General features: G+C 38.8%; 2 protein-coding genes across 4 annotated transcripts in view; both read left to right on the top strand.

Annotated features, from left to right (window-relative positions):
* INTS4 (integrator complex subunit 4) overlaps positions 1-24618 on the top strand; it is a 112484-nt gene that overhangs the window by 28096 nt on the left and 59770 nt on the right. For 2 of the 3 annotated variants that reach the window (XM_004279834.4, XM_049713610.1), the window contains 4 exons: positions 16371-16556; positions 17181-17231; positions 21609-21697; positions 22860-22980. In XM_004279834.4, coding sequence (XP_004279882.1) covers positions 16371-16556; positions 17181-17231; positions 21609-21697; positions 22860-22980 — 447 coding nt within the window. The remainder of the gene's footprint in view (positions 1-16370; positions 16557-17180; positions 17232-21608; positions 21698-22859; positions 22981-24618) is intronic. The other variant, XM_033405800.2, reaches the window with a different exon arrangement.
* Positions 19864-20445, top strand: LOC101290078 (peptidyl-prolyl cis-trans isomerase A-like). Its single transcript, XM_033405804.2, has one exon. It carries the CDS (start codon positions 19922-19924, stop codon positions 20414-20416), a length of 495 nt encoding a protein of 164 aa, XP_033261695.1. The 5' UTR covers positions 19864-19921; the 3' UTR covers positions 20417-20445.

Here is a 24618-nt window from a genome sequence, read left to right as displayed (position 1 = left end):
TCTATTGCCTAGTGCTATTTTGTCTGTGATTTTTGCCATACAGTGTGCCATACAGATATGATTCACATACAATAACATTCACTCTTTTGATAGAAATAATGCAAAGTATATTTTTCAACTACAATGGAATGAAATTGGATGAGTAACAGAAAAAAATTAGGAAAAGCACAAATATGTGGAAATTAAACAACATACTCCTATTTAACCAATGGGTCAAAGAAGAAATCAGTAGGGAAATTAGAAAATACTTTGAGATGAGTGAAAATGAAGACACAACATACCAAAACTGGGCTGCATCTAATGCAATGCCGAGAGGGAAATTTATAGCAATTAGTGTCTATAGTAAAAAAGAAGAAAGATCTCATACCAGTACCCTAACCTTCCACCTTAAGACGCTGTATAAAGAAGAGCACACTAAATATAAAGCATGCAGAAGGAAGGAAATACGAAAAACTAGAGGAGAAATTAATGAAATCAAGAGTAGAAAAACATTAGAGAAAAATCAGAGAACCAAAAGCTTGTTATTTGAAAAGATCAACAAAATTGATAAACCTTTAGTTTTGGAAAGGAGGAAAAGAAGGCTCAAATTATTAGAATCAGAAGTGAAAAGAGGCTATTTCCGCTGACCTGACAGAAAAGAAAAGGAGCGTGGGGGCTCAGTAGTTGTGGCACACGGGCTTAGTTGCCTGACGGCGTGTGGGATCTTAGTTCCCCAACCAGGGATTGAACCACGTCCCCTGCATTGGAAGGCGGATTCTTAACCACTGGACCAGCAGGGAAGTCCTTTATCCTTATTATTTTTTTGAAGTTCATATTGTTCCTTTATATATTTTTAAGATGTAAGATGTGAATCTGCCATATTTTTTGTTTCACAGTAGGAAGAAAGTCATGCTTTTGGGTACTGTTAACGTTTCAAAATTCATCTCATTTTATCCTGTTAGTAATCCTTTGAGGTACATTGTACAGCTAGTCTTCATTTGAGAGATGATGAGATTTAGATTTGGCCAGGAAATTACTCAGTCTCTTCTTGTGTAGGATTCACACAACTGAAATTAGAGGTCTTCTGCTTTCTTTCCTATCTGTGAAGATTTTTCTAGAAGAATAAATATCTTGTCATTTTTGCTTATATGGCTTCCTTAGAGCCTAGTTTAATTCTTTGTTTTTCTGTTTCCATCTCACCTTCTCTTCCATTCTCTCTGTTTCTTTTCTATTCCTTTAATTCTGTGGCAAAAGTATCAAAACATCAAGCTCTTAAGGCAAAATATAGAAACATACAGCATTTTAACATTTATCAAATTTGATAACATTTAACAAAAGATAGAAACAGCATTTTAACATTTATCAAATTTGATAAACAGATATTATGTGTTGTTTGTTAGGAGAGGTTGTCTGTTAGAATCATTTCCATTGCTAAGTACACTGAATTTTTATCTGTGCTTAAAAACAATCCATATTGATGGGAATCCATATTGATGGGAATTGGCGGTCCAGTGGTTAGGACTTAGTGCTGTCAGTGACGTGGCCGGGGTTCAATCTCTGGTCGGGGCCCTAAAATCCCACAAGCCGTGCAGTGTGCTGCCTCCCTCCCCCTCCCAAAAAGAAAAAAAAATCCATATTGAAACTGAGTGAGTCAGTAAGGCATTCTTGTCTTATTTAACCTCAGTCTTAGATTTTCTTGATATACTTAATCATTGATTTTTTTCCTGTAGCAATAGTTTTAAACTGATTGGTTTAGCTTATTTTATTTTTGACGTGGATTGCTCTTATTATCAGGGATGTGGATTGCTTACTCACTCCATTAATAGAGAAATGATGGCACTTTAATGGCCTGGGTATAACACCAAAATAGCATCATCTGCAGAGCAGACACTAGGCAGCTATTAGTGATGATAGCCGTGATGTAAGTAGTGACATGTGGGGGAAGGACATCATAAAACTGTAATTGCTGCCCTGAGTGTGTGATTTAGACTTACGATCTCTTTTGGGCTAACATTCAGTGTGCAGTAATAGGCTGGTTATGAATCCGTGTTGCCTTGGTTACCTTAATAGGAACTAGAATGTTTTAATTTGTTTGAAAATCAAATAAAGTATTTGTAACAATTGCAGTAGTCTTCCAGGGGCTGGTGGTTCAGTTAACAGTTTAGTTACGACAAATGATGCTTCCATACTAAATAAAAATAGTTTAAAAAAAAAGAACAACTTTGCTGTATTAACTCTGACAGAGAGTCATTGTCAGCTTCATATCTGGAAATTTCTCTTAACTTCTCAGTTTCAGTGTGTTATTTTGTTGGATAATTTTGAGCCCTTACTATACATGACATTGTGATCACTTAAAAGTATATGTTTCACATTTCTGTAGCTTAAATAACTTGGAGGCATGAACTAACTCTGATCTAAAATGCTTGATTGAGACATTTTTATAAGGAGACAATACCTCTCTGAGAGCCCCACCCTCTGCACCTGAGCTTTCTCTCCAGGTTTCCTTTGTTCTCTCCTCTAAGTAAGCCTACCTGCCTAGTCTAACTTCACATAGAACATAGCTTCACACAGAAAGTTCAGGTCCCTTTAGTTCAGGAATTTCCCCTTGGAGCATTCTGATGTGAACCATTAACAGGTGCTTAGTACCTTTGCTGACAGACTGCCTATTATTAGACAGCTATCACTGGAAAGTTTATGCTTGTGTGTTCCAGATCAGCAGGGCTGTTTTATCCAGCTGGCCCACTTTTACCTCTGACCCTTCTCTGTTTTCTCTTTTTTGCCACTACCTGTCCTTCTTTTCCCCACTTGTTTCCCTTCTCTTCTTAAGCAGGTTGTTTTTTGTTTTTTTTTTTTTGCGGTACGCAGGCCTCTCACTGTTGTGGCCTCTCGCGTTGCGGAGCACAGGCTCCGGACGCGCAGGCTCAGCGGCCATGGCTCACGGGCCCAGCCGCTCCGCGGCATGTGGGATCTTCCCGGACCGGGGCACGAACCCGCGTCCCCTGCATCGGCAGGCGGACTCTCAACCACTGCGCCACCAGGGAAGCCCTAAACTTTCATTTTTCAAAACAATCTCTAACTTGGGAATTCTCTGGTGGTCCAGTGGTTAGGACTTGGTGCTTTCAGTGCCGAGGGCCCGGATTCAATCCCTGGTCAGGGAACTAAGATCCCCCAAGCCATGTGGTGTGGCCTTAAAAAAAAACAAAAACAAACTCTCAAACTTGAAGAAAAATTGCAAGCACAGTAATAAAGAACTTTCTTTTCTTGTGAACCATTTTAGAGTAAGTTGCTAACATGGTGCCCCATTACTCTTTAATACTTCAGTTTGTGTTTCCTATAAACAAAGATACTCTCCTTCATAACCTCAATATGACCATCAAAATCAGGACACTAACATCAACATATTACCATTTAATCCTCAAACCTCATTCAAATTTCAGTATTTATTCCAATGTCCTTTATAGGAAAAGAATCCAGTTCAGAATCACATCTTGCATTGATTGTCAACATATCTCATCAGTCTTTTTCTTTTTTGAAAAAATTAATTAATTAATTAATTGATTTTTTTGGGGGGCGTTCGGTCTTTTATTCCCCAATACTGTATATTTATTTATCCATAAATTGTATATATTTATTTATTTTAAAATTTTATTTTATTTATTTTTGGTTGCATTGGGTCTTTTTTTTTTAACATCTTTATTGGAGTATAATTGCTTCACAATGGTGTGTTAGTTTCTGCTTTATAACAAAGTAAATCAGCTGTACATATACATGCATCCCCATATCTTCCTCCCTCTTGCGTCTCCCTCCCACTCCCCCATCCCACCCCCCCATCCCACCCCTCTAGGTGGTCACAGAGCACCGAGCTGATCTCCCTGTGCTATGCGGCTGCTTCCCACTAGCTATCTATTTTACGTTTGGTAGTGTATATATGTCCATGCCACTCTCACTTTGTCACAGCTTACCCTTCCCCCTCCCCATATCCTCAAGTCCATTCTCTAGTAGGTCTGTGTCTTTATTCCTGTCTTACCACTAGGTTCTTCATGACATTTTTTTTTCTTAAATTCCATATATATGTATTAGCATACGGTATTTGTCTTTCTCTTTCTGACTTACTTCACTCTGTATGACAGACTCTAGGTCCATCCACCTCATTACAAATAGCTCAATTTCGTTTCTTTTTATGGCTGAGTAATATTCCATTGTATATATGTGCCACATCTTCTTTCTCCATTCATCTGATGATGAACACTTAGGTTGTTTCCATCTCCTGGCTATTGTAAATAGAGCTGCAATGAACATTTGGTACATGACTCTTTTTGAATTATGGTTTTCTCAGGGTATATGCCCAGTAGTGGGATTGCTGGGTTGTATGGTAGTTCTATTTGTAGTTTTTTAAGGAACCTCCATACTGTTCTCCATAGTGGCTGTACCAATTCACATTCCAACCAGCAGTGCAAGAGTGTTCCCTTGTCTCCACACCCTCTCCAGCATTTATTGTTTCTAGATTTTTTGATGATGGCCATTCTGACTGGTGTGAGATGATATGTCATTGTAGTTTTGATTTGCATTTCTCTAATGATTAATGATGTTGAGCATTCTTTCATGTGTTTGTTGGCAGTCTGTATATCTTCTTTGGAGAAATGTCTATTTAGGTCTTCTGCCCATTTTTGGATTGGGTTGTTTGTTTTTTTGTTATTGAGCTGCATGAGCTGCTTGTTAATTTTGGAGATTAATCCTTTGTCAGTTGCTTCATTTGCAAATATTTTCTCCCATTCTGAGGGTTGTCTTTTGGTCTTGTTTATGGTTTCCTTTGCTGTGCAAAAGCTTTGAAGTTTCATTAGGTCCCATTTGTTTATTTTTGTTTTTATTTCCATTTCTCAAGGAGGTGGGTCAAAAAGGATCTTGCTGTGATTTATGTCATAGAGTGTTCTGTCTATGTTTTCCTCTAAGAGTTTGAGAGTGTCTGGCCTTACATTTAGGTCTTTAATCCATTTTGAGCTTATTTTTGTGTATGGTGTTAGGAAGTGATCTAATCTCATACTTTTATATGTAACTGTCCAGTTTTCCCAGGACCACCTATTGAAGAGTCTGTCCTTTATCCACTGTACATTCCTGCCTCCTTTATCAAAGATAAGGTGACCATATGTGTGTGGGTTTATCTCTGGGCTTTCTATCCTGTTCCATTGATCTACCTTTCTGTTTTTGTGCCAGTACCATACTGTCTTGATTACTGTAGCTTTGTAGTATGGTCTGAAGTCAGGGAGCCTGCTTCCTCCAGCTCCGTTTTTCATTCTCAAGATTGCTTTGGCTCTTTGAGTTCTTTTGTGTTTCCATACAAATTGTGAAATTTTTTGTTCTAGTTCTGTGAAAAATTCCATTGGCAGTTAGATAGGGATTCCATTGAATCTGTAGATTGCTTTGGGTAGAGTCATTTTCACAATGTTGATTCTTCCAATCCAAGAACATGGTATATCTCTCCATCTATTTGTATCATCTTTAATTTCTTTCATCAGTGTCTTATAGTTTTCTGCATACAGGTCTTTTGTCTCCTTAGGTAGGTTTATTCCTAGATATTTTATTCTTTTTGTTGCAATGGTAAATGGGAGTGTTTTCTTGATTTCACTTTCAGATTTTGCATCATTAGTGTATAGGCATGCCAGAGATTTCTGTGCATTAATTTTGTATCCTGCTACTTTACCAAATTCATTGATTAGCTCTAGTAGTTTTCTGGTAGCATCTTTAGGTTTCTCTATGTATAGTATCTTGTCATCTGCAAACAGTGACAGCTTTACTTCTTCTTTTCCAATTTGGATTCCTTTTATTTCCTTTTGTTCTCTGATTGCTCTGGCTAAAACTTCCAAAACTATGTTGAATAAGACTGGTGAGAGTGGGCAGCCTTGTCTTGTTCCTGATCTTAGTGGAAATGCTTTCAGTTTTTCACCATTGAGGACGATGTTGGCTGTGGGTTTGTCATATATGGCCTTTGTTATGTTGAGGGTTTTTATCATAAATGGTGCCTACTTTCTGGAGGGTTTTTATCGTAAATGGTGTTGAATTTTGTCAAAAGCTTTCTCTGCATCTATTGAGATGACCATATATTTTTTCTTCTTCAATGTGTTAATATGGTGTATCACATTGATTGATTTGCATATATTGAAGAATCCTTGCATTCCTGGGATAGACCCCACTTGATCATGGTGTATGATCCTTTTAATGTGCTGTTGGATTCTGTTTGCTAGTATTTTGTTGAGGATTTTTGCATCTATGTTCATCAGTGATACTGGCCTGTAGTTTTCTTTCTTTGTGACATCCTTGTCTGGTTTTGGTATAGGGTGATGGTGTCCTCGTAGAATGAGTTTGGGAGTGTTCCTCCCTCTGCTATATTTTGGAAGAGTTTGAGAAGGATAGGTGTTAGCTCTTCTCTAAATGTTTGATAGAATTCGCCTGTGAAGCCATCTGGTCCTGGCCTTTTGTTTTTTGGAAGATTTTTAATCACAGTTTCAATTTCAGTGCTTGTGATTGGTCTGTTCATATTTTCTGTTTCTTCCTGATTCAGTCTTGGCAGGTTGTGCATTTCTAAGAATTTGTCCATTTCTTCCAGGTTGTCCATTTTATTGGCATAGAGTTGCTTATAGTAATCTCTCATGATCTTTTATATTTCTGCAGTGTCAGTTGTTACTTCTCCTTTTTCATTTCTAATTCTATTGATGTGAGTCTTCTCCCTTTTTTTCTTGATGAGTCTGGCTAAAGGTTTATCAATTTTGTTTATCTTCTCAAAGAAGTAGCTTTTAGTTTTATTGATCTTTATTATTGTTTCCTTCATTTCTTTTTTATTTCTTTCTGATCTGATCTTTATGATTTCTTTCCTTCTGCTAACTTGGGGGATTTTTTGTTCTTCTTTCTCTAATTGCTTTAGGTGTAAGGTTAGGTTGTTTATTTGAGATGTTTCTTGTTTGAGGTGGGATTTTATTGCTGTAAACTTCCCTCTTAGAATTCCTTTTGCTGCATCCCATAGGTTTTGGGTTGTCGTGTTTTCATTGTCATTTGTTTCTAGTTATCTTTTGATTTCCCTTTGATTTCTTCAGTGATCTCTTGGTTATTTAGTAGTGTATTGTTTAGCCTCCTTGTGTTTGTATTTTTTACAGTTTTTTTCCTGTAATTGATATCTAGTCTCATGGCGTTGTGGTTGGAAAAGATACTTGATATGACTTCAGTTTTCTTAAATTTACCAGGGCTTAATTTGTGACCCAGGATATGATCTATCCTGGAGAATGTTCCATGAGCATTTGAGAAGTAAGTGTATTGTGTTGTTTTTGGATGGAATGTCCTATAAATATCAGTTAAGTCCATCTTGTTTAATGTATTCAAAGCTTGTGTTTTCTTATTTATTTTCATTTTGGGTGACCTGTCCATTGGTGAAAGTGGGGTGTTAAAGTCCCCTATATGATTGTGTTACTGTCAATTTCCCTTTTTATGGCTGTTAGCACTGCCTTATGTACTGAGGTGCTCGCTCCTATGTTGGGTGCATATATATTTATAATTGTTATATCTTCTTCTTTGATTGATCCCTTGATCATTATGTAGTTTTTTTCTTTGTCTTTTGTAATAGTCTTTATTTCAAAGTCTACTTTGTCTGATATGAGAATTGCTACTCCAGCTTTCTTTTTATTTCCATTTGCATGGAATATATTTTTTTATCCCCTCACTTTCAGTGTGTATGTGTCCCTAGGTCTGAAGTGGGTCTCTTGTAGATAGCATATATACGGGTGTTGTTTTTGTATCCATTCAGCCAGTCTGTGTCTTTTGTTTGGAGCATTTAATCCATTTACATTTAAGGTAGTTATTGATATGTATGTTCCTGTTACCATTTTCTTAATTGTTTTGGGTTTGTTATTGTAGGTTTTTTCTTTCTGTTGTGTTTCCTGCCTGGAGAAGTTCCTTTAGCATTTGTTGTAAAGCTGGTTTGGTAGTGCTGAATTCTCTTAGCTTTTGCTTGTCTGTGAAGATTTTAATTTCTCTGTCGAATCTGAATGAGGTCCTTGCTGGGTAGAGAAATCTTGGTTGTAGGGGGTAGAGTAATCTTGGTTGTAGGTTTTTCCATTTCATCATTTTAAATATGTCCTGCTACTCCCTTCTGGCTTGCAGAGTTTCTGCTGAAAGATCAGCTGTTAACCTTATGGGGATTCCCTTGTATGTTATTTGTTGTTTTTCCCTTGCTGCTTTTAATATTTTTTCTTTGTCTGCATTGGGTCTTCATTGCTGTGCTCAGGCTTTCTTTAGTTGAGGCGAGCAGGGGCTACTCTTCTTTGCGGTGCGCGGGATTCTCATTGCGTGGGCTTCACTAGTTGTGTCGCATGGCCTTAGTTGCTCCGGGTCATGTGGGATCTTCCTGGACCAGGGCTCGAACCCATGTCCCCTGCATTGGCAGGCTGATTCTTAACCAGTGCACCACCAGGGAAGCCCCAGTCTTTTTCAGTTTGGAATAATTCTTCAGTCTTCACTTCATTTCATTAACTTGACACTTCTGAAAATTATAGGACAGTAATTTTGTAGAATATTCCTGAATTTGGGTTTGTCTGATATTTTCTCATAATTAGATTCAAGTTTTCCACCTTTGGCACGAATATCACAGACTTGATGCTGTTCTGTTCTCATTGTATCCTATTAGGCGGTACACCATTTTGATTTGTTCCCATTGGTGATGATGTTTACTTTGATCACTTGGTTAAGGTGTTGTCTGTCAGATTTCTTCACTATGAAGTTACTCTTTCTTTTTGAAATGAATTAAGTATTTTGTGGCATGGTACTACTACTTTGAAACTATGTAAATTGTCCTCCAACTTTCAATTTATTTATTTATATCAGTTATGGACTCAGATTTCTTGTTTATTCAATGTTATAATCTATTACTGTCATTATTCATCTTGTTCAAGTTCCCTGATTTTGCCAGGTGGGAACCCCTTCAGGCTGGCTTCTATGTCCTTTTGACTTTTCTCTTCAGTTACCCCTTTATCAGCTTGGGGGTTAGGGGCACTGACACTTTGAATAGTCAGAAATTCACATTTAACTTATAGTTGACCCTCCATATATGCAGTTCCTCAGTATACCCACTTCCTTTGTATCCACAGTGCTACATCCACAATTCAACCATCCACGAACTGTGTAGTACTGTAGTATTTGCTATTGAAAAAAAACTGTGTATAAGTGGACCCACTCAGTTCAAACCATGTTGTTCAAGGGTCAACTGTATATTTTTTTTAATGCGTCATTTCTTTCTGGCACAATAAAATATTTCAGGCCCACCTTGTACTTTCTCTAGTCTACCCCTGGAATGAGCTTTTCTCCAAGAAGCCCTGGTTCCTCTTAGTGGCGAAATGTATTTTGAAACCAAGTTCTGGGTACTAAGTGTGGTTGTTGCTGTTGAGGTGTTGCTACTCTTGGGCCCTCTCAGTGGAGAGAGCTAGCGGAGATACATACACATATATATATATTATATATATATATTCTAATGTAATGTCTATATATATCATATACAAACATATATATCTGTATTTTTATTTCTATATCGGTATGTAAGAAAAATCATGTTCTCATCTCTCCTTGTAAGTCAAACCCAACACTATAGTGTTTACTTGACAGTGTTTTTCTAGTATTTGTAACTTCTTTCTTAGACAGTATTATCCTTAATATATTTACTTATTTGATGTATCTTCCTGTTCAGTTTTGTATATGTGTGAATGTGTGTATGTTACTTCCACAAAGTGTCAGTGGCCTGGTTTGCTAATCATAAGAATTGGGTGGGGCTTCCCTGGTGGCGCAGTGGTTGAGAGTCCGCCTGCCGATGCAGGGGACACGGGTTCGTGCCCCGGACCGGGAAGATCCCACATGTCGCGGAGCGGCTGGGCCCGTGAGCCATGGCCGCTGAGCCTGCGCGTCCGGAGCCTGTGCTCCGCAACAGGAGAGGCCACAACAGTGAGAGGCCCGCGTACCACCAAAAAAAAAAAAAAAAACTGAAACAATAAGAATTGGGTGTTCCTGAAAAAACCATAATTCAAAAAAGGTCATGTATCACAATGTTCATTGCAGCTCTATTTACAATAGCCAGGACATGGAAGCAACCTACGTGTCCATCAAGAGATGAATGGATAAAGAAGATGTGACACATATATACAATGGAATATTACTCAGCCATAAAAAGAAATGAACTTGAACTATTTGTAGTGAGGTGGATGGACCTAGAGTCTGTCATACAGAGTGAAATCAGAAAGAGAAAAACAAATACCGTATGCTAACACATATATATGGAATCTAAAAAAAAAAAAAAAGTTCTGAAGAACCTTGGGGCAGGACAGGAATAAAGACGCAGATTTAGAGAAGGGACTTGAGGACAAGGCTGGGGGAAGGGTAAGCTGAGACAAAGTGAGAGAGTGGCATGGACTTATATATACTACCAAATATAAAATAGATAGCTAGTAGGAAGCAGCTGCATAGCACAGGGAGATCAGCTCAGTGCTTTGTGACCACCTTGAGGGGTGGGATAGGGAGGGTGGGAGGGAGACGCAAGAGGGAGGAGATATGGGCATATATGTATATGTATAGCTGATTCACTTTTTTATACAGCAGCAACTAACACACCATTGTAAAGCAATTGTATTCCAATAAAGATGATTAAAAGAAGGGGGTATTAATTTAGTATCACTGTGTTTATCAGGCAGTAATTAGAAACCCAAGCAGTTTGTCATGGCTGGAGAATAGTGATACTTGGGAGTAGCAATATAAATGTATGTAAAGAAAACAGGTATTGTAGAGCTTTTAAGTATTTAAGGTTCCAATGCCCAACTCTGAACATAGTAAGCAAAGTTTTAGAAATCATGACATTATTTATTTATGAAGCTGGATAGGGAAAAGAGCTCTAGATGGAGTGTCAGGAGACTTGGATTCCAGTATCAACTGTTCCACTAGGTTATCTTTGCGTTATTAGACATATCACTTAATCATTATCATCCTATAAAATAGGGAATTGGTGAAGGCACAAGGAGAGAGATGGGTGATTACTGAGGGTACTTTCAGAGACTGTATGTCCCAGTGTTAGAGTGAGCAAGAGGGAAACTTGTGTGATTTCAATCAGTGATTTCATTTATGGGTAGAAAATCCTGGAAAATTTGAACTTGAAGGGAATATCCAAAGATACTATTTTGTGAACTTGAAGGGAATATCTGAAGATACTCTTTTGTATTGACAATTTTACATGCAGTAATCTCATTATTTTAGATTATAGTAATAATAGCTAATAGTCATATTATGCTTTATAGTATATAAAGTTTTTTTTTTAACATTTATATTCTTATTTGAGCCTTATGATACACCTGTAAGTTAGGTAAGGCAGATATTATTGTTCCTTCTTTATAAATGAGGAAAGTGAGACCCTAAGAGGTCCAGTTGCTTGATCAATGTTACATATATAGAGTCAGAGCTGAAATTTGAAGCTAGGTCTTTTTTTTTTCAATCTATATATACTTTATAATATGGAAATTTTCAAATTTACTTATTCTTTCCAGTTTTTGGTGTAAATTTGACAATTATTTATGCTTTGTAATCTTTTTCATGTTTTTTCCTTCCACTTTTTGTTGTAGTCTGTTGTAATATTTTTAAGGAAATCCCTGACATGTTATTTAAATTATAAATACTTAAGTATGTCTCTAACTGATAATAACTGATATGTTTTTAATATAGCCATGATGCAGTTATTATCAGTTATTCCATATCATTTCATACCAGTTCATATTAAAATTTTTTTAATTGCAATAAATATCTTTTTGTAGTTGGTTTTTTTTTTTTTTTTTTGGATTAGCATGTATTACCTTTGGATAGTCTCTTGAATTTCTTTTAATCAGTAACAGTGGCCTCTTTTGTTTTTCCTTTAATTGCCACAGATTTATTGAAGAAACTGGATCATTGGTCTTGTTTATGTCCTACATTCTGGATTTGATTGCTTCCTTTTGGTGTCATATATATGTTGACAGTGGGAACCCCTACAGATTGGCTTCTGTGTCCTTTTGATCTGGACTCAGTGAGTCCTTGATATTTCCTTGCTTTTTGGCACAAGGTGTCCCAGGTTCTTCTTACATATTTCTTGCCCAGCCCTTAAATTAGTCATTTCATTAAAGTATTTTCAGTTCCTGTTATTGCATTATGCAAATAGCCTATATCAGTAGCAGTGGACTAGGATTGAGAGAGAGATCACTGAAAATTTGTTAAAAATGATGGTGAGAAGTGCCAAAATGAAAAAGATTGACAGTACTAAGGGTCGACAAAGATGTGGCATATCTGGAACATTTATGTATCACTGGTGGGAGTGTAAATAAGTTCAATTAGTACAACCAGTTTGGAATACTATTTGGCAGTCTCATCTTAAGCTGAACATATACATGTCCTGTGACCCAGCAATTTCACTTCTTACTGTATATTCAGCAGAAATGTGAACATGTATACCAAAAGCCACATTCAAGAATAAGCAGAGAGCATTATTTAGAACAGCCCCAAACTGGAAATAACCCAAATATCTGTCAGCAGTAGAAAGGATAAATGGATTATGGTGTGTACACAAATGGAATACTGTACAGTAATGAGAATGAATAAACCATTGCTATAATGCCATACTATGGATGGTTCTCACCAACATAATATTAAGCAAAGGAAGCCAGACACTATTTGATTTTATAAAGTAGAAAACTAGACAAAATATATGTTAGAAGTCAAGATAATGGCTATTTTTTGTTGTTGAAGTATAGTTGATTTACAGTATTATATGTTTCAGGTGTACAACACAGTGATTTAGTATTTTTATAGGTTATACTGTATTTAAAATTATTATGAAATATTGGCTATAATCCTGTGCTGTACAATATATCCTTGTAGCTTACTTATTTTATACATAGTAGTTTGTACATCTTAATCCCCTACTCCTATTTTACTCCTCTTCCTCTTCCCACTGGTAACCACTAGTTTCCTCTCTATATTTGTGAGTCTGTTTCTGTTTTGTAATATTCATTTGTTTGTTTTATTTTTTTTAGATTCCATTATAAGTGATAACACCCAGTATTTGTCTTTCTCTGTGTGGCTTATTTCACTAAGCATAATACCCTCCAGATCCATCTGTGTTGTTGCAAATGGCAAAATTTCATTTTTTTTATGGTTGAGTAGTATTCCATTGTGTGTGTGTGTGTGTGTGTGTGTGTGTACACGTACACCACATCTTCTTTATCCATTTATCTGTCGATGGACACTTGGGTTGCTTCCATATCTTGGCTATTGTAAATAATGCTGCTGTAAACATTGGGTGCATGTATCTTTTCCAAGCAGTGTTTTTGTTTTCTTCAGATATATACCCAGGAGTGGAATTGCTGGATGATATGGTAGTTCTATTTTTAATTTTTTGAGGAACCCCATACTGTTTTCCATAGAGGCTGCACCAATTTTCATTCCCACCAACAGTGTATAAGCGTTCCCCTTTATCCACATCTTTGCCAACATTTGTTATTTGTGTTCTTTTTAATGATTGCCATTCTGACAGGTGTTAGATGATGTCTCGTTGTAGTTTTGATTTGCATGTCTCTGATGATTAGCGATGTTGAGCATCTTTTCATGCGCCTCTTGGCCATTTGTATGTCTTTGGAAAAATGTTCAGGTCTTCTGCCTAATTTGTAATCAGGTTGTCTGGGTTTTTTTGATATTGAGGTATATGAGCTGTCTATATGTTTGGAATATTAACCCCTTATTGGTCATGTAATTTGCAAATATTTTCTCCGATTCACTAGGTTGTCTTTTTTGTCAGTGGTTTCCTTTGCTGTGCAAAAGCTTTTAAGTTTAATTAGGTCCCATTTGTTTGTTTTTGCTTTTGTTTCCTTTGCCTTAGGAGAGAGACCCAAAAAAATATTTCTATGATTTATGTCAAAGAGTGTTCTGCCTATGTTTTCTTCTGGGAGTTTTATGGTTTCTAATCTTACATTTAGGTCTTTTTTTTTTTTTTTGGCTGCGTTGGGTCTTAGTTGAGGCACACAGGATCTTCATTGTGGCATGCAGGCTCTTCATTGTGGTGTGCAGGCTTCTCCCTAGTTGTGGCGTGTGGGTTTTTCTCTCTCTAGTTGTGGCGTGCGGGCTCCAGAGCGCGTGGGCTCTGTAGTTTGTAGCTCAAGGACTCTCTAGTTGAGGCACATGGGCTCAGTAGTTGTGGCGTGCGGGCTTAGTTGCCCTGCAGCATGTGGGATCTTAGTTCCCTGACCAGGGATTGAACCTGCGTCCCCTGCATTGGAAGGTGGATTCTTTACCACTAGACCACCAGGGAAGTCCCACAGTTAGGTCTTTAATCCATTGTGAGTTTACTTTTGTATATGGTATGAGAAAATGTTCTAATTCATACTTTTACATGTAGCTGTAAAGTTTCCCCAGCACCACTTATCAAAGGGACTGTCTTTTCCCCATTGTATATTCTTTCCTCCTTTGTTGTAGATTAATTGACCATAAGTGTGTGGGTTCATTTCTTGGCTCTCTCTTCTGTTCCATTGATCTGTGTGTCTGTCTTTTTAAAAATTTGTTTATTTATTTTTTTTTGGCTGTGTTGGGTCTTTGTTGCTGCACACGGGCTTTCTCTAGTTGTGGCAAGTGGGGCTGCTCTTTGTTGCGGTGCGCGGGCTTCTCATTGCAGTGGCTTCTCTTGTTGCGGAGCATGGGCTCTAGGCACGTGGGCTTCAGTAGTTGTGGTACACGGGCTCAGTAGTTGTGGCTTGCGGGCTCTGGAGCGCAGGCTCAGTAGTTGTGGTGCATGGGCTTAGTTGCTCTGTGGCATGTGGGATATTCCCGGACCAGGGCTCAAACCTGTGTTCCCTACATTGGCAGGCAGATTCTTAACCACTGAGCCACCAGGGAAGTCCTGTGTGTCTGTTTTTGTGCCATTAACATACTGTTTTGATCATGGTAGCTTTGTAGTATAGTCTAAAGGCAGGGAGTGTGATTCCTCCAGGTTTGTTCTTTTTTCTCAAGATTGCTTTGGTGATGCTGGCTTTTTATTTTATTTTATTTTTTAGGTGGAAGGAAGCAAATTTTATTATTAATAATAATCGTAAGAGTAACAATAGCTGCTAATGTTTATGGAAATCTCACAACACTGCAGATGCTTTGCATGCACTTAATTTAAATTAGTTTACTTTCAGTTCTCCTAAGAACCCCCAAAAGAAGGCCCTTTATAATCCATATTTAGTCTCTGTACTCTGTGCTCAACGTATAAAAGATTCTGAAAGAAGCACAGTCCTTTTTTTTCTTTTTTTGGCTGCATTGGGTCTTCGTTGCTCCACATGGGCTTTCTGTAGTTGCGGCACATGGGCTTTCTCTAGTTGCGGCAAGCTCAGCTTAATCCCGCGTTGAGAAACGCGGGCTTTTCATTGAGGTGGCTTCTCTTGTTGTGGAGCACAGGCTCTAGGCGTGTGGGCTACAGTAGTTGTGGTGCATGGGCTCAGTAGTTGTGGCGCATGGGCTTAGTTGCTCTGCACCATGTGGTATCTTCCTGGACTAGGGATTGAACCTGTGTCCCCTGCACTGGCAGGTGGATTTTTAACCACTGCACCACCAGGGAAGCCCAGGAGCACAGTCTTAAAGGAGATGGACTTGTGAAAACAAGACATTGCAGTACAATTTGATGCCTGAGAGGATACTACAGCAGCTCCCAAGAGGAAGGGCCTAGCTTCCTGCTGGGGAGGACGAAGCCTGATGGTGGCTATTTTTGACGGTGGTAGAGTAGTTACTGGGAGAGTTGGTCATCTTTTACTTCCTTATCTGGGTGCTTCTTATTGGTGTGTTTTTTGTGAAAATTCATTGAGCTGTACATTTAATATTTTTGCATATTTCTGTATGAATATTAAAAGTTTGAAAATTTATGAATTTTTTTCTGTTTTTAGATTTGATAGTAAATAAAATGCAATTAAAGGGATCACTTTTAAAGTACCTAGTCTTTACAAGGCCAGGTGCTTGCTGTTGGGAGTATAATGTTGAATAAATGGGAGTCTTGTTTTCTAAGGACTCATGATTCTTTTTGGAAGACACATACTCAAAAAACATGAAGGGAATTCCTTGGCTGTCCAGTGGTTAGGATTAGGCACTTTCACTGCCAGCGCCTGGGTTCAATCCCTGGTTGGGGAACTAAGATCCCACAAGCCACACAGCATGGCCAAAAAAACAAAAAACAACAACAACAACAAACCCATGAGACTAGACAGACTAGTGAGAATGTAGTGTTTGAAGTCATTCCTAAAGTTGATTCAGTGCTTTTGTTTCTGTGTTTTTGTTTATTTTTAAGATACCTTAATCATGTCCTTTTGTTCTCTCTTTTCTTTTTGTAGCACCTGACAGATACCTCACATGGTGTAAGAAATAAGTGCCTGCAATTACTTGGTAATCTGGGTTCTTTAGAGAAAAGTGTCACAAAAGATGCAGAAGGCCTAGGTGTCAGAGACGTCCAGAAGATTATAGGGGATTACTTCAGTGACCAGGACCCACGTGTCAGAACAGCAGCTATAAAAGCCATGGTAAACGTGATCATGGAAACTAAACGGAGATACTTTTTTTTTTTTTTTTAAGTTAATGGCTAATGCCACCTTGGATACATTCTGAATCCCCCCCAGGGTATACTTTATGCACACTTTCAGGAAGGTGTTGGTGGCATCACAGAACTTAAAGGCACACATTCCTTTACAACAGTTGCTTATCTTTGGGCTTCTTTGGTAGCTTTCACCTGCATTTCTGAAACATGGAAGGTACAACTTGTATCCCAGGTCCGTGGGAGAGATGTTACTTGGTATTATAGTACAGTAGGTACAGGTTATACCTTTGTATTTCAGAAGTATAGGTGAACGTTATGGGGGAGGGTTGCTCTTTAGGGGGAGATGGTGCTAACCATTTCTTCCTCAGCCTCCTTATCATTATTTCGTATTTTTTCTGATATCCCCTTGGGACAGTCCATGGGTTAGATTCATTAAGTGTTTGAGTGTTTCTACTGAAAAGTCCAGGTTTCTTATTTATATAGCACTGATTTTGGCCAGAGGGAACCATGTTAATGTGATATAATGGGGAAAAATATATGAGATTGTGGGGAGACATTGGAAATATTGATTTTTTTTCCAGAATACTTAAACTGTATCTTTATTATCTAGTTGCAGCTCCATGAAAGAGGACTGAAATTATACCAAACAATTTATACTCAGGTACCTTAAATGATTGCTGTCTAGAAGAGGAGGGAGGTGGAGAAATCATGAAACTGGGAGGGTGGCACGCTGGTGGTCAGAATTTGAAAACATAGAGCTTCAGCTGGCTAACAGTAGCAGTGTTGTGATGAATGTGCAGTTGTATCCAAAACATACATTCTAAGAAGAGAATGGGGAATATGTAATGAATAGCACTAGTGCATGTGAGGAGGACATTTGGGAGGATTTAGGTAGCTCAGTATGAATGCCAGAGTATACAAAGAGAAGTGTAGTGTTCAGAGTAAGGAGAGTGGTAGTCTTGTTGATCTCTGGTTGGTTGACTGAAATTGACTTCAAACCTGAAGTCAATTCAGGGCACCACACTTAGGAAACTGGAGTATTTCTAGAGGAAGATGACCAAGACCATGGGATCGTATGAAAAGATATCACATGATTGTTATAGCATTGGTAAGGAAAAGCACAATGAAATTATAGTATCATTAGGAGAAGCTGACCGAGTGCCTAACCAAAAGCCCTTACATTTATTCTTGTAGAATAATTGGATGTATCTAGAGACAAGAAATCTAAATCCATGCTCAGAGACCAGTTTTTGTTAGCCTACTGAGAGTGGTTTTAGCTTTTAGAGGAAGAGGATAACTAGCCAAACCCCTGTGACTGATGTGTAAACCAAGTACGTTCTTTTACAAATGAAGTAGAATGAGTTCAGAATGGTTATGTTGGTGTGACCTATAGGAAAACTGTGTGGGAAACCAAATAATTAAAGGAAACTTGTAGAGTAAGGACTCAAAGGAAAAAGAGTTAGTCCGATGATTCAGATGTTTAGTGACATAAGACTGTGTCAGTTGGTTAGGCAAGCAATGCTGTGGACCTCAAGGGAGTGAGGATGGAATGATGGGGGAGGATTTGAGATATGAGGTAGAATTAGTTACTATAATGAGTTCATTTTGATTATCTTGAGTTTGAAGGGTTGATGGGATACTTATGAGGAGAATTCCAGGTCTGGAACTCAGGAAAGATCAGAGCTGGAGGTGGATATTTGGAGCCATCAATATCTAGGGGTCATGGGGATACCCAGGGAGAGTAAGAAGATTGGAAGTGATGAGGATGGAGCCAGGGGTGAGATCCAACGTTTAAGAAAGGAGCCCTAGAATGGAACTGAGGAGCAGCTTGATGGAGGAGGAGGAAGAATATATTCCAGAAAAGGCAAGAGGGCATTCTCATAGTCAGCAGTGTCAAATGCTGGTGAAAGGTCATTTAGGATAGCACTGAAATCTGGTCATGGGACTTAGCAACAAAGTGGTCACTAGTGAGTTTAAAGAGAGCAATTTCAGTGGAGTGCTGGGACTGGGGGAAACCAGATCAGGGTCTTTTGAGGTGAGGCATTTAAAGTCTATTGACTATGACTATACTTTAAAGAAACTTGACTATGATAGGAAAATGGGGTAGAAGTTGGTAGAAGAGGGCATAGGATTAAGGGTTGTTGTTGGTTTTTTTCCTGTATTTTAAAGACAGTTGCTAAGTATGTTTATATGTTGAAGGGAGAGCTAGTGTTATGATAGAAGAGACAAAGGGGAATAAATGCTGGAGTAAGTTCCTTGAGGCAGAAAATCAGATTCATGAGCTGATTCATCCAGCAAATGTTAGTGAGTACCTAATGCTGGCTGTATAATGCCAAGCATGTTATAATAGATAGGACCCATGCCCTTCACATTGTCATAGGTAAGACAGGCAATTAACAAATAAGCAAACACAGTTATAGCATGTGAGTACTGCTGTGAGGTAAATCAATAGGATGCTATCATAGAGAATCACAAAGAGGATCTATTTTGGAGGATGGTAAGGGATGGTCATGTGAGGAAGTGATGGGATCCATAGCAAAAGTAGAAGGATTAGGAGCTAGAAGGGACCCTTTTCCCTCAGATATTGAGAAAACAAGGGGTGGGAGAATACAGGAATAAATGAATTTATAACTGGTGTGGAGTAGTTGAGTGGGTTTGTGTCTGAGAACCTTGATTTTTCTCAGATAAACAGGTCACCTTATAGCTGGTAGTAGGATAGAAGTCCCGAGGAAAAGGTTAAGAAAAGCTGCCTTGGGGCTTCCCTGGTGGCGCAGTGGATAAGAATCTGCCTGCCAATGCAGGAGACACGGGTTCGAGCCTTGGTCCAGGAAGATCCCACATGCTGTGGAGCAACTAAGGCTGTGTGCCACAACTACTGAGCCTGCACTCTAGAGCCCTTGAGCCACAACTACTGTTGTGAGCCGCAACAAGAGAAGCCACTGCAATGAGAAGCCCGTGCACTGCAACGAAGAGTAGCCCCTGCTCGCCACAGCTAGAGAAAGCCCGCATGAAGCAACGAAGACCCAACACAGCCAAAAAAAAAAGGCTCATTAGCCACCTTTCTGAAAAAAAGAAAAGCTGCCTTGGGAAATGGAAGTGGAAAGCAGGAGTGTAAAAGATTTCAGAGTAGGACTAATAAGGTTTGAGATCATGAATCACCAATCCCCTAGAGAGTGTGGTCTTTGCCAGTGCTCTGCTGCCCTTGTGAAGACTAGAGAAAGTCTTAGGTTTGTGGAGCAGCTGTAGCAGAAATCCTGAGGGGGTTGTGTATGATGATGCAGACAATGCTGTCAAGAGACTGAAGTGGCTTTGCAGACGCCGCCACATCGGAACCTCCCGCGCTGCCCAACCATGGTCAACCCTACCGTGTTCTTTGACATTGCCGTCGATGGCGAGCCCTTGGGCCGCGTCTCCTTCGAGCTGTTTGCAGACAAAGTTACAAAGACAGCAGAAAACTTCCGTGCTCTGAGCACTGGGGAGAAAGGCTTTGGTTATAAATGTTCCTGCTTTCACAGAATAATTCCGGGATTTATGTGCCAGGGTGGTGACTTCACACGCCATAATGGCACTGGTGGCGAGTCCATTTATGGGGAGAAATATGATGATGAGAATTTCCTCCTGAAGCATACGGGTCCTGGCATCTTGTCCGTGGCAAATGCTGGCCCCAACACAAACGGTTCCCAGTTTTTCATCTGCACTGCCAAGACTGAGTGGTTGGATGGCAAGCATGTGGTCTTTGGCAAGGTGAAAGAGGGCATGAATATTGTGGAAGCCATGGAGCGCTTTGGTTCCAGGAATGGCAAGACCAGCAAGAAGATCACCATTGCTGACTGTGGACAAATCTAATAATAAATTTGACTTGTGTTTTATCTTAACCACCAGACCATTCCTTCTGTAGCTCAGGAGAGCACCCCTTCATCCCCATCTGCTCAAAATATACTGTAATCTTTGTGCTCTCATTGCACTTCTTTGGGTTCCATATTTTCCTTATTCCCCTCCAAGTTTAGCTGAATTGCAAAGTTAAGTTTATGGTTATGAAATAAAAACTAAACAACAACAACAACAACAAAAAGAGACTGAAGTAAGGACGGTTATAGAGCAAGGAAAAGGTGGTTTATTTGGAAAGAAAGGACAGAATTAAAGCAGTGGTTCTCAACCAAGGTGATTTTGCCCTCCAGGGCACATTTGGCAACGTCTGGAGGTATTTTTGACTATTTCAGTTGCTGGGGAGAGGAAGAGGGTGCAGTGCTACAACTACCTAGTGGGTAGAGGTCAGGGATGCTGCTAAATATCTTATATTGCACAGGACAGCCCCTCACAACGAAGAATTATCTAGTCCAAAATGTCAATAATAGCAAGGTTGAGAGACCCTGCTTAAACGGATAGGTAACTTAAGTGGGATGAAGAGCAGGTGTGATGGGTTAAGTCATGGCGATGGAAGAGCTGGTAGAGTAGCATATATGGTCAAAGCATGGAATATAAGATTTTAAAATTTCAAAAACCGTTTTCTGGGTGTTGTTGAAGTCTAGGGTGTAGCTATGACTGTGGGTGGAGTAGGGATATTCCATTTCAGACTAAAGTAAAAAAGGAAAATTTGGCCTCTTTTTGGCAGCTTAACGTTAAAATTGTACATTTATTTAGAGTGCTTGAATTTTCAGATGGACTGTCAGTCAGAAATTTGTGCTCTAGTTTTACAGATAGGGAAAAAACTCATCTTTGGTGTTTGAGCCTGTCAGGGTAGCACTGTGGGCTCCCAGCAAGCTTTGCTATGATTGATGCTATTCTAGATGGCTTTTGTGCTATCTATCAATCTGTGGTTCTCCTTTCAGACATGGGGTGGGAGGGTACACAGAACACAGGCAGAGCAGCTGGCAGAGGCCAAGAATTCTTTGTTGGGCAAAGGTTCAAGAAGTTAAAATCACCCATATGTGTTTTGATTGGTATCCTTATCCAACCACCGTATCTTCATTTTGAAAATAGTTTGAACATCACCTGGGAGGACACAGAACTAACAGACTTTTGGAATCCTTGTTTGCAGGCTTGTAAATTGCTCTCTGATGACTATGAACAAGTGCGCAGTGCTGCAGTCCAGCTTATCTGGGTTGTCAGTCAGCTCTATCCTGAAAGGTCAGTGTGGGTGTAAGCCAGCTTTTGTTCATTGCTAAGCCATTTTTCTCTCCTCCCACCATGCAGAAAGCCCACCTCCAGAAAAGGAATGTTGGTTAGATTTTTGGAAGGCAGTATGGAATAGGGGAAAGCATGGACCCTGAAAATCAGGATGCTTGGTCCTTGTTTTTCAGCTCTGCCTTGAACTTTCTGTGTATGCTGGGAAAGCCACTTCGCCTCTCTGGGTCCCAACCTCCTCAACTATAGATGAAGAGATTGGATGGTCTTTCTCAAATGCTATCCACTCCACCTCTGCCCAACCCTTAAAAAAAGTCTTTGAAATGGTTTGGGGCACATTTTAGTAAATACAAATGCCAGCTAAAGATACCAGGTGAATTTGAGAATAATGATCCCTTATGTAGTGTTTTCCTGGTTAAAAATATTTTCATAGGGAATTCCCTGGTGGTCCAGTGGTTAGGACTTGGTGCTTTCTCTGCTGAGGGCCTGGGTTCAATCCCTGGTCGGGGAACTATGATTGCGCGAGCTGTGTGGTGCGGCCAAAAATAAAAAATTTTTTTTCACAGTAATTAAATAATTTATCTCACAGTGATTCTTTGAGGTGGAGAGACAGGTATTATTTATTCTGTTTTATAGAACTCCTTTTATAGGAAAAAGAAGTGTTTTTTCCTCTTCATTAAACTACCTACTGAAATTGAAAAATAAGAATGAGTTAATAAAGCTATAGACACCACCCCCCATAGACACCACCCCCCACCCTCTGCAAAAAAAAAGACTAGCTGGAAATTGTCTTTTCATTTAGGACCAGATTTGCAAGTATGTTTTATATTGGTTTATTCTGAGACTTGCTATATTGACAGCAATGCAATTTATAAGAGAGAATAAACTTAAAGATAACTCTGTGGTAGCTGTTTTTGGTATCTCATAAATCTTTGAATCTTCAGTGTTAAATACTTTTTACTCAAGACACAAATTTGCATTGCAACTAAAAATAAACAAATCCCAGACTGATTTGGTTACTCTGAAATGTATTTCATCATTATAGGATGAATTTTTCAATTATCATTTCTATTTGTGCTGATTTTCATTGGTCATTCTCAGTTTATTGAACCTGCAATTTGAGGCTCATGTTTTGTCACTTGTGGTTTCTTTTCTTTTAATTTAGCATTGTCCCAATCCCTTCTTCTAATGAAGAAATTCGCTTAGTTGATGATGCGTTTGGAAAAATTTGTCACATGGTCAGTGATAGCTCCTGGGTGGTTCGAGTTCAAGCTTCAAAGCTATTGGTAAGTTACATCTTCTTTAATGAGCATATTACCTGTTACACTTGTAAAACATTTTGAGAAACTAGATAGAGACAGGTGTAATGCGCTTTTATAAACCTTAGTATTTGTTAAAATAGAAAGAAATCGTTCACTTTCCCATAGAGAAGTAGTCTTTAAGAACTAGAAAGAATTTTAAAGATAATCCTATTTAATCTTGTTAGCATATTAGACAACCAAAGTCTAGAGAAAAAGAAACATAATAATAAAAATAATTGTTACCGTTACTAAGCACCTGGTATGGCCTAGATACTTTGCTATGAGGCCACTTAATTATCTCATTTATTCTTTTTTTTATTGGAGTATAATTGCTTTATTATCCCATTTATTCTTACAGTAACCCAGCAAGGTAGGTGCTATTATTCCCACCTCCCAGGTGAGAAAGCTGAGGCTCTGAGAATTTAAGTAAATTATTCAATTTATACAGATAGGAAGTTGTAGAATGAGATTCAGATGCTAATCTGACTTTTAGCCTCATTCTTTCCTACTGTTTTGCCTTTGGGGACTCTAGTATATTTGTAAGAACATTTTTTTTTTTTTTTTTCCTGTATGTGGGCCTCTCACTGCTGTGGCCTCTCCCGTTGCGGAGCACAGGCTCCAGGCGCACAGGCTTAGCGGCCATGGCTCACGGGCCCAGCCGCTCCGCGGCATGTGGGATCTTCCCGGACCGGGGCATGAACCCGTGTCCCCTGCGTTGGCAGGCGGACTCTCAACCACTGCGCCACCAGGGAAGCCCCCTATAAGAAAAATTTTAACTTTTCAGAGATAGAACTGTCTTATAGAAGAAGGAGTGTTGGCGTAATGCTCAGCCTTATTTTATACCTGTGTTGTCTTGGACATGTCACTTTATCTTAGTCTCGTTTCCTCATCTGTTAAGTGGCTTATAATATCTCTCATGTTTACATCACAGGGTTGTCATGACACTCAAATGAGATCCTGTCTGTGAATATGTGTATAAATTGTGAAGTACTACACTATGCAGGGTGGTGGGGTTGTTATAATGTATAAATATATATGTAACTATCTATAAAAATTTGTATTAATATCACAGCAAGGATATCTGAAATTCTTTTTGATAACTTCTCTTTTGAGGGCCCCCAACTATGTCAGTCTTAGTAAGATTGTTGGCTAAAAAGTTTGGACCTGATTGTACTGGACACAGATCCTGTGATACCCCTAGTCCTTTGACCAGTATTTTGGGGGTAACTGCTGAAACCTATGTGAAGCACTTTCATGGAAAAATAAGGAACTTGGATGATTTCAGTATTTCCTGCTTACAGATTATATTTCTTGTCCATAATAAAATATAGAGTTAAACAAGCCAGCTGTTAGTGATTTTATTTTTGAATTCACATTTTAAAGCCTTGTTTTGATTTGTGGATATTTTAAAATTCAGAACAATCCAGTCATTCATCAGATTCCTTCATTCAGCGTGTACTGAGCATCTACAGTGTGCTGTGTGTGTGTGAGGGGATGTTTTAGAGGAATAATTCAATGATATGTTATCATCTGAGTAGGCAGTTAGAAAAGTAATCCTTAAAGCAGAGTCATTCAATTTTTTTTTTTTTTTTTTGCAGTACGTGGGCCTCTCACTGTTGTGGC

This window comes from Orcinus orca, chromosome 8, assembly GCF_937001465.1.
Source record: "Orcinus orca chromosome 8, mOrcOrc1.1, whole genome shotgun sequence".
In the NCBI taxonomy this organism is placed as follows: Eukaryota; Metazoa; Chordata; class Mammalia; order Artiodactyla; family Delphinidae; genus Orcinus; species Orcinus orca.
The sequence above is the reverse complement of the archived record's forward strand: the minus strand, read 5'-3'. Positions and strand labels throughout refer to the sequence as shown.

Bases quoted from the DNA above. Each gene is read 5' to 3' on its own strand.
- LOC101290078 (XM_033405804.2), top strand. From the start codon at position 19,922: ATGGTCAACCCTACCGTGTTCTTTGACATTGCCGTCGATGGCGAGCCC.